The following is a 17,359-nucleotide window of genomic DNA, read 5'->3' as shown; positions in this document are numbered from 1 at the left end:
AACTAGCTTACATTTGGATTTTTGAAAGACTATTTATTTATGCAGACAAGCCGACAGAGTAATGTTATTCACATTTACATTAGGAGGTGCTCAGTACAACTGGCAGTTGTCTAGCAGCTGGAGGTACGGAGCTCTGTTCAGGGCAAACAGAAGCCAACCAGGAATACTACTCATCCAATTTTCCATCCAGAAAGTCTTCATTTTACGTGACTGTTGTACACCATCGGCCACCGAGGTTTTAATGCAGGGCCTGAATCTATAAAAGGGCCCACGAAGCTCGTAGGGAAAAAAGATAATTTATAGGAAGAATTATATTGTGCTGTCGGGTGTGTATACACAACAGCAGCAAACTTTCCAGGAGAGAAAAAAGGCTTTTTCTAGCAGCTGTATATCTGACTGAGTTCTGTTTCTCTTATTGACGGAATGAAAGGTTACTGCCTCTCTTGGAGGTTCTCCACTGACACTGGCAAAACAGACTCACTGCCCCTTTCTGTGTGTGTGTGTGTGTGTGTGTGTGTGTGTGTGTGTGTGTGTGTGTGTGTGTGTGTGTGTGTGTGTGTGTGTGTGTAAGCGTGCATTAGGCATACGTTTGAATACTGATTTTTTAAAAAAGCCTTGAAGAAGTCATAGCCCCGGGGCCCATGACACTTCAATGTGGTCTTGATATCCCCATGTTAATCCAAATGGTATTTAGCTTCTAAAAGGAGCATAAGCAGCCACCACTACTCTCCCCCTCCCCCGGCTTGAGGGGCCACTTCGCGGTGCACAGGCTGTAGCCTGGAGATTTGAGAGCCAGCGGAGATTTGCAGGGGATAAATGTAAAGCTGAGCTGAACAATGAATACTACTGGCCAAGATTGTTTAAGGGGATAAGACGTTCACAAACAATCTGGCTCTACGTGGGATTGAGTGTGTGTATCAACAGTGTGTTGTGTGAGTGTGTTTTTCGCAACAGTGTGTTCACGTGTGATATTAGCCTGTCTGGTAAGGGGTAAACTGTGTGTGAGTGTGTGAGTGAGTGTGTAGGAAAAGAAAGTTTGTGATGAGAGAGCTGTAGTGAAAATGCCAAAGCCAAAAAGACCAGACAGTCCTATTCTGACGCCTTTGAAGCAATACAGCTTCAAATGCAGAAGGAGCTTAAAGGACTTAGGAAAGGAATGGATCTGACACACACACAACACACAACACACACACACACACACACACACACACACACACACACACACACACACACAATATTGTGAATATAATCTGGCCCAGTACAACTCAGACTGCTTTCAGAGGATTCCTGAGCATCTTGAGTGTGTTCGCATACCGACTTCCTGTGTTTTAGATTTTTTCCCCACAGAATATGCCGGTGCAGGTTTGAAAGGGTTGTTGCTGACTTTTACTGAGTCACAATCACACACAAACACACAAGGCTTGTCAACGATTGCAGCGAATGACAAATCTCTGGCATACTCACCGAAGTCGACAAGGGAGGACTGTCCAACATTCGTGGCTGGTGGGTCTGTTGGCAGGACTTCCTCTCTGGTGAAGTTTCCTCCCTGAGAGAACGGCCATTAGGTAGACAGAAAGAGAGAAAGAGAGGCATGTGAGAGATACAAAAGGTGGATGTTACGGTATGATAATGGTTCTATACTTGAATCATAGAAAAGGTCGTCACAAAAGGATCATTTTTGTGCACAAACTTGAGAATGACATACATGTGCACGCACACAAATCGATGCATAGAAGCATATTTCCTCGTACATGCTAGAAAGTCTAAATTGCCCCAATATTCACAGCACAAGTCTGTATGGACAATTTTAAAAGTAATTTAAAATTCATGATAACATTCAGTGATTTGTCCCCGCATCTGATATAATTCACAAACATAAACGTTCCACATGTTTCCCAGTTCCTTTCCTGCTGCAGTGTATGTGAATAACATACGCTGACGTTTCAGGAAGTAGACATGGACCCAAGCTGCTGCTGAGAAATGCAATTCTGTTACATTTTTAATTCTGTTGTTCGCCACAGAATATTGAGCTCATCTGACACACTAATTGAAAACACAACACACTCAGATTAATCTAAGGTTCATCATAAGTTAAAAAAAAAAATCATATTTGGGCTGCTATGATTATTTTCATTTTGGATCAGTTATGTGTTGATCTATAAACTATTAAAACGTAGTAAAAACTGTCATATCCCAAGGCAACATTGTAAAATAAACAGCAAAGCAACAAATCCTCACATTTGATTGATTTTTTTGTTTAAAATGTGACTTTGATACTGTTCAAATTATTGTCTATTATTTGTCTGTATTTGACTTAATATTCACATTTGAGAAACTGATAACATCTACTGTTGTGTGACATGTTTGCTCTAAAAATGACATCATCTGCTGTAATTGATTTCATTTCATTTATTGTAGTTATCTTTTGAAATCTTATCGGAAACAAACTCGAGCTGCGTCAGCTGATGCTCAGAGCACACACCGATGCACCGAACTGACAGAGGAAGTAGTCAAGTGATTGCTGCTTCTGTACTGTGCAACATATCCTGACATCACATCAGGTTTACCTGCGTCTCGCTGATGTCGACGTACGGGCTTATATAGAAAACTATGGGTGTGGGTGACGCACATCGAATGCCGTTGGTGTGTGGTGCCCTTTACAGAGGGCAAGGGAGAAGGAAGAGGAGATAAGCATATAAGAGAGAGTGTGTGTGTGTGTGTGTGTGTGTGTGTGTGTGTGTGTGTGTGTGTGTGTGTGTGTGTGAGGAGCAGCTGTGATTCTGTGCAGTAGGAAACTGTTGCCTGCTGACACCAACATTCGTGATTTATGAGAAAGAGAGGGGCAGAGGCAGAGAGAGAGAGAGTAAGAAAGACAAGGAGAGAGAGAGTCAGACAGAGATACAAGGACTGAGTCAGAGAGCAACATATGTATTATGTATAAGTACTGCATGTGTTGGGGGCTGTATCTGTGTCTGTGGTTATATACTGGGTTCTATTTTCTATCTATTTCCATTTAATTAAGTTAATGAAAATGAATTGAGAGGCAAAGAGGAGGTGAACTGAAACAGAAGAATGGCCACGGAATGAAGATTAGATAAAGCCGACACCATCCACATAACAACAACAATAGCTATACTGTATCATTAAAAGTCAGTAATGTAACAGGAAACAAATCCGCAGAATAAAGACATTGATGCTGTGTATGAAAAATAATAATTTACATTACAGCTTTTGAATGCTGCATCGAATTTACATGAATAAACTCTGAAAGAGGCCAGAATCTTGAGGGAAAATAATCTTATTTCAACGAATATTGGGATTGCGTTATCTTCTGTATTATTTCTAAATCATTAAAGAACGACCAACCTAACATTCGATACACTGACCATCAGCTCTTGAAGTTTCTTTAGAAAAAATACAGGGCTTTAGACTTCAACAATGAAGACATTGTCTTTTTATACATGTAGTAGCAAAAGTACAGGTTTAACTAATGTTCCCTATAAGCTATGACAATGGATGTGGTTACGCTCGCCTTTTCAACATCACGTTTATCATCTGAGCACGGACACATTCATTGTCAAGTCCGTTCACTCAGAGATTGGATCCTGATCACATTGGGATCCGATGATCCAGACCACATACCTGGTGGCCTGGCTTGTATTGAGTTCAGGTCTCATTAAGCATGGCACAATCCAACAATTTATCAAACATACTGTAGGTCTAGCATCATCTTCCCCCAACAAACGGGAAGAACTTATAGGATATGAAATTAGTAAATCCAACGTTTTACAACCGCTACTTCGACCACAAAATATATCCCGTCACTAGTGGATCAGGCAGGTTGTTTTGAAATGTTAAATGTGGACACATATGCAGACACAGACATTTTAATCCAGCTAGTCTGATCACAAGTCACATTGAAAAGACAAGGGTAACAACGGCCATCATTCACTTTATATTTTACCCCGGTGCTTTTCCGACTGTGACAACTCAACATGGATTCTTTGAACAAGCTTGATCACACTTTCTGCAGGCTGATAGTTGTTTTGCCTTTCTGGAAGTGTTTCAGGTCGAATTCTTTCAAACAACTGTCACAGGAAGTGCCCACTTGATCATCGTAATGGCAGCCTCATACTCATAGTCTGCTACTCCACTCTGAGACATTTAGATTAGGAGAATGAGGAGACTAATGAATAGTGCTGCCAGTGCGATGGTCCAGTAGATTTATGACGGTGTGGACTAAAGTTCCCTTTAGGTCACTTAGTACATCAATATTCTGTCATCTGAATGGGGCCTCTGCTCATCCTTGATTGTGAAATGGACTGGAACATCGCATCCTAAATATTGGTAAATGTGCTTATAATCTGGAGCCAGGAAACTTTCTGTAAAAAAAGTATCTCCTGGAAGAACACCCCTAAATAGCAGATGGCCAGTTAGCAGAAACCGTGAGTGAACAGAACGAATATCAAAAATAATCACCCACTCTCCATGTAATATCTGGTTCTGTGTGTGTGTGTGTGTGTGTGTGTGTGTGTGTGTGAGTGAGAGAGAGAGAGAGAGAGAGAGAGAGAGAGAGAGAGAGAGAGAGAGAGAGAGAGAGAGAGAGAGAGAGAGAGATCCAGACAACCAAAAAATAACCTGACTGATCAAATGCACGTTTTTTTTCTTCCAGACTTCAGAGATTCTCTTGGTTTTTGTGTAGATGTTTATGCACTTTGAGAAAAAGCCACTGCTAGTGTTCAAACTGACACAGTGGATGGATGTAGTCATTATTTCTGAATGTCATAAGGATTCAGTTGTTATGCTAAATAGTGCCGACTGTGAATGAAACCTGTATAATCCTAAAGAGGTTATTTGCAGAAGGTCGGTGCCAGAAAAGTGATGGAAAATAAGCACTGGACACCAACAAATCAAACAACACATTTAATATTATTAAATGTCCATGTATTTGTTCTGACCACTAGGTTATAAAAGCTTCAAATTGAACAGTCACAGCCTGAAAAGCTACAGCTGTTGTTATACTGTGCAGGGCATTATTCATTGCACAGGCTATCAGTAAATTAAACTACTGTTACATTCTATTTCAATTATTCACGGCACACAAATTGTGCTTTTAGAGGTTAAACATTTGCATCATGTTTGATGCTTTGAATGCTGATGAGGCAGAAATGTAGAGGCACTTATTTTGGTGATAAAATTGGGCATTAGCAGAGACAAGATTCAGGCTATCACCGGCAGTGGAGAGATTTATTTGTTGCCCTGCCCTGTTTGCTTCCATTTGTAAAGAAACATTTGAGGAAAGAGTGCAACACACACACACATACACACACAAAGGGTGTACATGGCAAAAATATATCACATGTTGGTTTTCAGGACTATTTTGCCAGTTGCTGATCCAAACTAATATAAAGTCCTACAAGGTGACAGAACACCACACGAAATTCTCTTCTCAAAGTGCAGCTGAAACGGCATTTTAATGGTTTCTAGCTAATAACGTGACATATTGCTAAGGGAAACAAGATAGGCAGGTGGGACATAAAATTTAGAGGAATATGATTTGATCTTTGAAAATATCAGCTCCCGACCTTTCCTGGCTCGGTGCCGAGCTGTTGCAGATTGATTGATGGATGCATGTCATGATGTTATTGGTTGAAATTGGTACTAACTGATGCATCATATTTTATTTTCCAGGAAGATAAAAAGACATTGGATTTAGATATAAAAAGACATTTATTTTGTAATTTGTTTAGCATATATTGTTAAATAAAAATGTGACCAGGGATGTGATCCAAAGGGGTTAAAAGGGCATTTTAATTTAATTTTAGCACGATTTTAACACTATATAGTTTGTTTAAATTTCCACCAATTACCAGACACTTATAGAGCTATAGAACTGCAACTGATAGAAATTAAAAATAGTGTGATACTTATGATTACTCTATAAAGGCAGATCTTGGAGACATTTATTCACGATATAATTTGGTCATACAAACACACAAACATGGTAGTTGCATGACAAAAACCAATGCTTTGACTTAAATGCCAGGGTTCTCTCACATATTAGGGCTTTGAAGTGACTTCTCATATCGCTTATGAATAATTTATGCAAAATTGAAAAGTGAATCATATATACATGAATATAGTATGTAATCCATCCCCGCTTTCTTAAATGCACGCAAGTGTGTTCAACTGATCCAAGCAAAAGCATAATGACACACTTTGATGTTGATCTCTTCAAAAGACGGGAGAATCAACTCATGTTAATTAGAGATCAGAAGCGTCCAATCGCACACCCGTATACGGACGCACAGCTGTGGCGACGGGGTGTTAACTCTGTACATTGAGGATGAGATCTTAGTGGGATTGACGGCTGCTGGTTGCCTGATTGCAAGATGTCATGATTAAAACTGTGACGTCAATTTGAGCGCACTTGATTGATGTGTGAAGATGAGAGGATTACAGGTCTTGTTGTTATTCTTGCCTTCTGTTCACATCACTCCCAACACACACACACACACACACACACACACACACACACACACACACACACACACACACACACACACACACACACACACACACACACACACACACACACACACACACACACACACACACACACTGTAGTGTATTAGACTGCAGTGTATTAACATTTCATATTGCTGTAGCAGCCTGGATAGACTTGCCAAAAAAGCTTATGACCAAAATAATACGTTCTACTTCTGAGTAAGTTTTACTGAAATGCAACTATGTGCTCCATACAGATCACATCCATGTATCCTGATGTATCCACAGAAAGACGAATCACCTCTTCCACTTCTGCCACCTGCTCGACCTCCATGCTGCATTGTTCATATGCTGGGGTTGAGGGTGAAAAAAAGCATGCCCTCTTTACCGGCTGATCCCACCACAGCCACGAGAAATGCACAGTGTAATTTCCAAAAAAACTGTTTTACTCACAAAAAAATGAAAATGATTAATATACAAATTATATTATGAAGTTCTGGGCCTCTAAAATATAAGTAAATTAAACAGAACTTAACCTAAACTAAACATAACGTAGCTAAGGACTGACAAAAAACAACTAACAAAACCTAATCAAAACTACTAATAACATATGTGCAACTCAAAACCATCAGAGGTATTAGTGTCCTAATCAATATAAAACTTTAATACTAATGCTAATAATAATAATAATAACAATAATAAATGCCTATATTTATATGCGTTTCCACACAAAGTCAACGTATTCTGCTGCCCTCTATGAAGTAAGGCCAACATTAGCTCACATGACCATTCTATTAGGAGCATATTATGCTTTTGAGGCCAGAGGGAATATTTGTAATAGTTATGACGATGCAAAATTAGCATGAAATGAGATATTCTGCAGGTGGCCATTTTATTTTTTTCCTTAAAAAACAGAAAAAGGTGGAAGGAAGCAAAACGCTCAAGTATTACAAAAATACACGATTAAAACTGTGTTGTGTTCTTCCATGTAAACATCCTGGTGTATGTAAGTGAATGCAACTAAAGACAGCAGTTTCTCCCTTAAATAAGAACTAAATTATTCTATCAGCCGTTGTAGAATTGACCTTTAAAACCCCTTGGCTCTACTTGACAGCCAATAAAAACACCTCTCTTCACTCATTTCTGCAGCTTGTTGTTTCCCCCCCAAACCCACTGTGTGACTGCCTTCTCTTGTGTAATCGCAGGGAAACAGAGGAGGGCTGGAAGGAGACTTAGGGGGAGAGAAAACAGAGAAAAGTAATTAAAACGGAGTGTTGGAGAAGGAGGAGTGTGCTGGCCTGTGACCGATAGATGCGGCTGCATTGAACCGAATACCGTGGTGGGATTAACGGGGGTCTAATGTTCTGAGGATGCAGGGAAATGCCTGTTTGTGTAAATATGCATGAGTATGTGAGTGTGTGCATCCGTGGCCACGATGACATGTGCCTTTGGATGAACAACATTCTGGAATTTAAGAGCGTGTGGATGCGAGCACTTGCATGTGCATTCAAAAGAGGGAGAGACATTTGGTGAAAGGAAAGGATTGGAGGAGAATGATGATGGATGAGGGATACAGAAGAGGACCAGCTCTTTACTGAAAAGGCTAAAACTCATCTGCCTGTGATCAAGTGTGTGTTGCATTGTTCTTGCACCCAAAACCTTTGATTCGCACGGTACCGAATCCACTTCACCAAAGAACAAAGCTTTATCAATCATCTGAACAAAATATTGACCCAAACTGCTAAGAGAAGAACTAATGAAACACTGAATGATGAATTAAAAACAACGAATAAATGACACTAAGCAAAACAAAACAACGCTTCACACAGAGAGGAAAAGATCCGCTATCGTAATTATTACACACTTTGTACCAGGCTTGTTGTGAGCTTAAGGAGATAACCTGTGTTTTCTTACACAGATTTAACAAGCCTTTGATGTCAAATTACTTCCAATTTTTACTGTGGCAAAGCACCACTCCTCCAATTGTCATCTACATGCTAATTCCAAATGTTCTACTTGGCGTTATGGCAGATAAACAAAGGCTTATGGTTGAACAACAAACAAAATCCTAAAATGTGTTATTTCAATAATAGAAATGGTTAAGAAATGTTTAGTTTGCATCTAGATCCAGGTCTGCATCACATTTAAACTGTTGGATCATCATCAGATACATTATAATTTTGTTTTTTTCATTTGGCAACAACATGCGTACAGAGATAATGATAGCCTGTATTTGGCAGGTCTATTTTTAACATCTTACTTCACGGAGTTGGCATGCTAACACGTTTTAGGGGTTTTATTGCTAAGGCTGAGGCTGACTGGAATATCACTGAGTTTGCAGGTATTTGCCCATAAACCATAATATTTGATACATACACATTTTGTGCTGAACATGGCCAGAGGATAACGGTGAGAAACAATTATCCTCTGAGGACCATGAATGCCTGTACCATATTTCCATCCAAAAGCCTTATGGTGGTGGTAGAAGAAAAGTAAGGGGATCACCAAGGCTCCATCCTCTAGGGACCATGAACATCTGCACAAAAATGGGTGGCAATCCATCAAATAGCTCCAAGAGGTTTCAGTCTGGACCAAAGTGGTGGACTACCGACCTACATACTGACATTGCCATCTTGTTTCCCATGGCTTATGGGCCTGACTGTCCACCAAACACGTTTTTGAGAAATCCTTCTAACTGACACACAAACAGGCAGTGAAAAGGGCCAAAAAGACATCCTAAGCAGAGGGGGGAAATAAATGAATAAATAAATGAAATGACCTTCATGTTTGCCTCTGAAAATTCCCTTGCATCATCCTCACCTGATCAACATTCCACTGGTTTGGGTAAGGCAGTTTATTTGCTCCGTTTTGCTCCTGCTTGGTCTCTCTCTACCCTCACACACATGTCTTTGCCAAATCCTTCAATCTCTCTCTGACTCTCTCTTCTTCCTCACCTCCTCCTCTTCCTTTCTCCGATTCCCCCTTTCTGCGATAAGATAAGACTACTGTTCGGCTTGTGCCTGGACCTGCAGAATTTAAAATAGGCCCCTCCGAAAAAAAAAAAGCCCAGAGCCACGGTCTCCCCTCTTTGCTCTCCCAGAATATTAACTAGTCCTGCAGCAGTTCTAACAACCCTGCACCACCAAACCTACCAAAGCTTTGCAGATCTGTTTGTTACACTGAGGAAATGAATGGCGGTGTGGTGTACGGGTCATCACTCTCTGATCACTTCGGTTGTACTTGCACACATAACCTTCATAGTGGGAACATAGAGAACTTACTTTCTATGTGGGAATCACACAGTGTGACTACTAAGAACCATATTGTAGTTAATGGCAAACAGTAGCTGAGATCAGGTGACTAAATACATCTTAAAATTCAAGAAATGCTGTTATTTTAGGCAAAAAAGTGGTCATTTTTTACCAGTTGACATTGGACAGTTCAGATAACACCTATTCATTGTGGTTCCCACTCATCCAGTTAATAACAAAATAACTCATCTTCCTTTCGACATCAGGTCACAGTCCCTACATACAACTTTATTCTATTCTGTCTATCAGGGGCCCAGGATCTTCTCCCTGTGAGGAGATAGTGATAACCACTGTCCTGCTGTGCAATAGCAGTTACAGCTCATCCAGGCTTGGTTGGGCTACATACATCCAAATTTCACAGCATTAAGAACATCAGGAGTGATTGAGAATACAGATAAGTACTACAAATAGGTGCTGAAAATGCTAAAGAGAAGACATGTGTTTTCAAGAAGGCTGATTATGGTTAGTGCTCAGCTGCTGCTGCTGCTATAGGACAGGCAGCAGAGAGTCAGGAAAGAGAGCCAGTCACTCAGAACGGACTAACAACGCATCGGTTGGGAAGCCTTAACTACATCAGTGACAACCATCATCCGTTTTATGTCTACATAGTTCAACTAACACACCAGGAACACACACACACCATCAAACATATATCAAAAGGGAAACATCTGTTTGGATATGTTCTAGTTGTGTGCTGCAAACATGATCAAGTGGAAAACAGAGAAACATTTGTAAATCCATCTGTTACACCCCATACTAACATTATTCAGAGTCTGAGTAGTTGAGAAAACACATTTTGTGGTAAATGTTTTGATAATCAATTAACCGTTTATACATTAAAGTAATGCCATATCAAACAATCTAAGAATGGGTTTTCCTTTCCTCTGTTTATTTTACAGGTGACCTTTGGGAGATTTTGACTGTTGATGTGACGAAATAATCCATTTTAAACCTCACTAGGGGCTGTTGTCACTTGTGAAGGGCATTTTTAATATCAGAGTTGTTTTATGTATCTTTAAAGACTCCAAATCAAATCAATATGCAAGCAATTGTTGCAGCAATATGTCTGCAATATTAAAAACTCCACATAAAAGCCCTACAATATTGATACAGCAATGGGGAGAGTTGACAAACTAGGACTAGGCAGCAGTAGGAATACTGGGACAGGGAAACCATTACCTTGTTGATCCAGGTCTCAAATTTGGGCCCTGCAGTTGTCAGGAACAAATCTGGGGGGATGACAGAGAAACAAGCAAGTCATGAATTTAATTCAATGTATTTATACAGCATGAAATAATAACACAAGATATCTTGAGACACAAAGCAGATGTATTCTATGATTTACAGAGATCCAACATTTGCCCACAACAAGCACGGGGTGACAGTGGCAAGAAGAAACTCCCCGATTACGTGATGAATCAGTTCATCTGGCAATCACAATCAAACATGGAGCACGAACTATTGATCGATAATGAAGAAAATGCTGTAGATTATTGGGAATGACAGCAATGAAAATGCACCCTGCACCCTAGCCGTGAACCTTTGCACCTTGAAGAAATGATCATGAAACAAGAGCAGATCAATAACAACTCAGTACCACTGCTACTGACACAAGATGAGAGTGGCCTTATAATACTATTCAAATTCACACACAAGTAAAAAAATGAATAAATAAGAGAACATTGATGTGGGAACTGGTTTTGAGGTAAACAAGACAAAAGTGCTTCTTAAAGCAGCAGAGAAACAGGTGAAGAGAAGGAAAACGGAGCGCGAGGGGGATTTCACTCAGTTTTTTCCAGGAGGCTTCACCTCCTGTGAATCCCTGTAGCTCGCCCTACTTCCTAAAACCCTGCACTTGTACTCATATCCCTTGCTCTTGAAGCTTCCGCTGCACTTATGCGGGTTCTGTGTGCCTCTCTGTGAGAGGACTTTTACTTTCATGGTTGCACGTTTCTGGACTGTGGTTCTGCCACAGTAATTGAACATGAAATAAATATTGGCATCGATCTGCCTTTGGGCGATGCTACGTGTTGCCGTGCTCTGCATGGGAAAATATGAATGATGACGGAACTAAGGATGAATGAAGGGAAGACAGGAAGAATAAAGACTGTGTAATGATGTGAAGATACTGTGGAAATCCTGGACACAACCAGTGTTCGCCACTGCAGCCAATAGCAGGCTCAAAATGCTGCAGGCTGACTCCTCAGTGAAAAAAAATGATATATATATTTAATATAAATAAAGTAGATTAAAAGAAATTCCACTTAATGACTCTCTCCTTCACTGGCTGGTCAAACAATTTATTGACTGAAAAATGTTCCCAATCTGAGCCGCCCTTTGTTCTCTCAGGGATGTGCTGTGAAATGTTATCCAGGGATTCCGCTGCAGTCATCCCCCAGAACCGAGGAGAAAAATCAGCAGCGTGAAAGAGCTTTCTCAAGGAGAGCTCTCCTCTCCAGGAACATCTTGCTACCTCATTTACGGGAGTTTCAGGTCAGTATCATCTTTAAATCTGAGCCTTTCCCTTGCTCTGCAGAATTTCTGCATTTTTCCCTCTGTGTCCCACCATGACAAACAACAAGGGATTGCTGCCATTATCAAAATTAAATTAAATTATCATGAATCTGCCATGCCTACAATCTATCTATATACGAAAAAATACAGGTTTCTACGATAAAGAATATTACCAGATACAGACACATTGTATATACTTTACATACGTGGTTGCCAGCTATTAAGATAATTACAATATTATATATTAAGAGACTCGATGCCTTTATGATGTCACAGGAAAAGATGGTGGCTATTTATATAATGCAACTCTAGCTGTTGGGCAGTTTGTGTAAAACAAAGGTTGCCGTTTTCTCTCCGACTACCAGCCCAACCCCCACCTGCCTAGAAGTTCAACTTCAACTTTTAAGGTTTACTTTGGGGACTTGCAGACATGTTGCCCACACAGACGCACAAATGCAAAGAGGATAACAAATGCATGCATATATTATGCATATGCACATGCACACGCACACACACACACACACACACACACACACACACACACACACACACACACACACACACACACACACACACACACACACACACAGGATACGCTCAGTAATTTGCACACTGCACTGTGTGTTTGAAGTCACACCGGGTGGTGTGTTGATGAGCTTGGTTAATCAGCCAATCAAGCCTCTTAGACAGAATCCAGCCGTGATTGGCTGATTAGGTGTGATAGCGATGCATCAGTGAGAGAGGTTTGGGATAGACGGAGGAGCAGAGAGATGCACGGAGGGCTTCATCTTGTAAACACTTAGCGTTCTCGCTGTGGGGGCACTTCCTCTTTTCGCTCCCCATCTCACCACTTGTCTTTTTTTTTTTTTTGCCAAGTTCACTCCTGCCAAACTCCTTCCTCCAATCATTTATCTTCCTCTACTCTAAATGCCATCCATGCAATCCAACTTGAAACTGCCCTTTAAACTCCCCTTTGCTGGTCGGATGTCAGGCAGTGTATTGAGGGTGAAAACTGAACGTGGGAAGCACCCTTGAGCAGGATACTAAACTTCAACCTGCTTTGTCCTTGGTCACTGCACCATGTGTGACTTGGGCCTGAGAGGGAATGCATTTGAGCAGTGTGTCAAGGGGAATAGTCACTTTGGTAAACTGAGCAATAAGGTGATCTTAATGGGATCCTGACATTATCCTCCTCAGTGCATTGTCCTCCTCCACTCTTCCCTCCTTCCTTGGAGTCCCTATCGGAGCATATAGTCTACATCCCACCATAAAGGGCTGCTAGCAATATAAACCTAACTGCTGCCACCATCACTCACTTTAACACAGTTTTATTGTTCCTGGGACTTTAACTGGGTCGCCAAGGGCCTTTTAGGCACCCCTTCAAATTAAAATAGATATTATAAAGAGGAACGAAACAAAGCAGAGCAGAGGAATCCAAACAGAAACAGAGTTTTACCTAAGTGAAAATCCTCTGTGTAATTAAGTATGTTGTATTGCCCTGCTTTGCAATGGTTTCATTTTTTTCTACCGACTCATTTAAAAGCATCCTTGCCTGAGCAAAGCACACTATTAAGGTAGTTCACACCAACAGTGAAGCAGGATCAGTTTATTCACAGAATCTTTTGTGTTAATTTGCATCTGTTTATTCCTGTCTGAGCTCATAACATCACCCGGAGGTGCTCGGTGAATTTCATTTAGCTTTTATTCACTGTGAATAGCCAGCCACACTTCGGCTGGTTCACTACAGTGGTAACGAACACATTTTGTTGCGATTATTTGCAATAAATGGATAGAAAGGATGCTGAAATAACTACGTAATGACGACAATTTGTTAAAAGTTTTAAGTCATGGTTTGTCTGTAAGAGGATAAGCAAACTGCAAGTAAAAAAGGTTCTCTGCTTTTGGTATGAAAGTACCTTTAGACTCGCATTTACATCTTTATTATTTCTCACAATTGTGCTGGACCTTTTTTTTTTCCATACATCCAGAAGATCCGCATAGATCCTTGACTAGTATTTATCCACTTTTCTTAAAATGGGCGGAAGTCAAACTTGCATAATTGGCGTAATCGATGATGTTGAAAATGTGGAGACATTAATATTTAAAAACAACTGTCCTTGAAGCACCCGTTTCCACTCATGAAATTATGTATTTAGGTGCTGGGGGAAAGACGGAGACTGCCGGCCGTCATCCACACAAAATGAAATGAAAATTAAATGTTCAATCTGATGTTTTTGAGGAAAATATATAATTAAATAAAAATGTATAAAAGAACAAGAACACTACACCCTTAAAACATCATCCAAACCTGACCCAGCATCAACTAGTTAACAGATTAACTGCTGAATGCCTTGTCAAATTTCTACAAAGCATAACCTGTTGGGAAATGGAGCCTGCTGGCACCACAGGGGTCGTAGCTGTGATCAGGTTGAGCCTACTGCTACTGCAGGTGGTTGAGCCAGAATAAAAGGGGAACTGAGTTTGCATATCGAGGGGAGTACGACTGCATGTATAAAAACATGTTTTACAAAGCTTTTGTGGATGCAGACGGAGCTGTGCAAAGTTAGATGAACTGCCTTAAGTGATATCACTTGAAAACTACAAGTTTGAAAATGAAAAGATTCCGGGGGTGTGGAGTTAGACAGAGTGAGGCTACCAGAGCTCGCCTGCGCTGAATCTCAGCTTGAGGCTTCATTATCTGCCACTGGCGTTACGCCGCAGCACCAGGATTTTTAACAAAGCGGGCCTTTCAGGAAGGGATGCGTTGGCTCGAGATCTGCAGCAGTCTGGTCTATTTGATCTCTGTGAGCCGTGATCAAATCTGGCAAGAAAGCACACTGGTCATTTATTATAAAACATATTATCTACCATATAAATGATCCGATTCTGATTAATGATACACTTTCTGATTTTTAAATTGAATTGAACCCCCCCTCCCCGATATTTCTCTCTCTTTTTCCTTTCTTTTTTTAACTGTCCATCGTGGGTCAGACAATGTTACGAGAGAGTAATGCTAAATAGGCAGAGTACTCCTCAGACTCACCAGTGAAGGTCACATTCCCCTAGAAACACGTCATCTGGGTGGTGGTGTGGTGTGGAAACATAACTGAAGAAGCTTCTCGAACATTTCTAGATGTTTGGGAAAAACCTTAACGTACTGATCGCCTATCAGATTCAGTGACCATTTCAAGTCATTGACGAGGTGCTCCAATTGTGCATCTACCAAAGTCACCCAGTGACCCAAGCAGATATTCTATGCTTACTTTATCCACTGAAAGAAAAACATGTATTCTCCAAGACACTGTTCATGCCCACAGGTCAGGATGACACCTCCAAGACTTTTGTTCAAGAGATGATTGTGAGGTGACACCGGTGACACTCATGCTGTCTGAGCATCATGACAAGCTATAAATAATCCTGTTAGACCTGTATGATTGGAGTGACCAACACGACCATCAAAGCCTGCTAATCCCATCAAACCATGGCTCAAGAGACAAAAGGACAAGCAGGAGTGCTTCTGTAGTGTTGTGAACATTCAGGAGGGCTTAGAATAAGCCATATTGCCTTGATTATTCTTTCCAATATATTCCTTTGATAGGACTTAATTGGCATGATTTAAGGAATATATTCACTACAACCAGCCTCTTGAGAGCAATTACTCGGTTTCTGCAGTAGTCAGCTGTACTTCTTTGGCCCATCACTGTGAATTAGGTTTGAATTTACTGTACTGAATAAGTTTAAGGTGAGATTTGCTGTATTTCCTAGTTATATAGTCATAAAACTTCAGGTAGTGCCCATTTTCATCACTGTCTCGTCAGAAAACCTGTTAATAAAATGTCCCCATACAAATAAATCAAGACATATTTCTGTTGAATTCTTTGTTTTAATTTAAATATGCGGTGTCTTGTTTCTTCTTAGCTAATTTGTTTTCTTTTTTACATGTTTTGCTTTTTAATCTCTTGTTGAGATTTTTGATGTTCTCTGTGTTTTGATATTGGATGTAAACGTTCCTTTTTTTTATTTATTAATGCACTTGCTGCTGTTAACGGCGTTGGTAATGATGTCATCAAATGTTATCCCGTAGAGTCACATATACATTTACAAGCATGTATAATCAAGTGTCTGAGCGTGTTCTACTTTGCACAGATGTTGTTCTGAATGCTGTGTCACACATCAAGTTTTATTAGGTTAACAAGGAAATAGACATCTAAACCAACAACAGCGAGCATCGCCGATCTGGCACTCTGCACTATGAGCACACACACATTCAGAGCATATACTAATAGAGCTGTCATACCCCACCACTCGGGAAAGATGCATACATAATTGAGGTATATAAATGTGTTTGCGTGTGGGAGGGTCGGGTTGCGTAACAGCGTCAGGGATTCAGAGCTCTAAGTGGTATGCCATGTCGCCGCATAATTAAAGACATGCTAACTGTGAAGGCTGGAGCAACGGCTATGCAAGGAATTCAAAAAAATAAAAATAAAACACACAGCAGAAGGACAAAGAGAAATAATAAAACCAGATGCTAAGACCCTCCAGCTTTCAAGGTGTGCCTGAAATACAAAAAAAAACAAGCTTACAAAGCAAATCACACACAAAACAAAAGCAAGCTAATCCTTTGAGGAGGCAATCTATAATCACTTGATTATTGTTTCTGCGTTCCTCCGCTCTCGCACTCTCTCAGATTTGCCTGTTTTGTTAAATTCTCTCTTCCATACAAATGCCACTCGAAAAAGCACAGTCACACCCACATGAACGAGGACATGATGAGCAGGTTGCATAAATATACCCCACTACAGCCGTGCACACACTGCAAGACTGATTTCAGCACATTATTTAAATATCTGAGTGTGTGCATCTGCGTGTGTGAATTTATTTGTGCCATTGGATTGTGATACAGCCAATAATCTACAATCAGCAACTCCTTTCACACTAACAGAATAATTGAAAGTGTGTCTGTTGTCAATAAAAGGGGGCTTAGAGCTACAACCTTCCGAGCTAAAGTATATTAAAATGAGGCA

At 40.4% G+C, this 17,359-nt stretch overlaps 1 protein-coding gene across 1 annotated transcript in view; it reads right to left on the bottom strand.

The window, feature by feature from the left end:
• The window catches only part of itfg1 (integrin alpha FG-GAP repeat containing 1), a 125,001-nt gene that overhangs the window by 88,892 nt on the left and 18,750 nt on the right, over positions 1-17,359 (bottom strand). Inside the window, exons 7-8 of the mRNA XM_084039842.1 lie at positions 10,998-11,047; positions 1,465-1,546 (exon numbers count right to left, since the gene is read on the bottom strand). Of these exons, the coding sequence (XP_083895968.1) occupies positions 1,465-1,546; positions 10,998-11,047 (132 nt within the window). The remainder of the gene's footprint in view (positions 1-1,464; positions 1,547-10,997; positions 11,048-17,359) is intronic.

Source organism: Eutrigla gurnardus, assembly GCF_963514095.1.
Source record: "Eutrigla gurnardus genome assembly, chromosome: 1".
Taxonomy (NCBI): Eukaryota; Metazoa; Chordata; class Actinopteri; order Perciformes; family Triglidae; genus Eutrigla; species Eutrigla gurnardus.
This window is presented reverse-complemented; position numbering and strand designations above follow the sequence as displayed.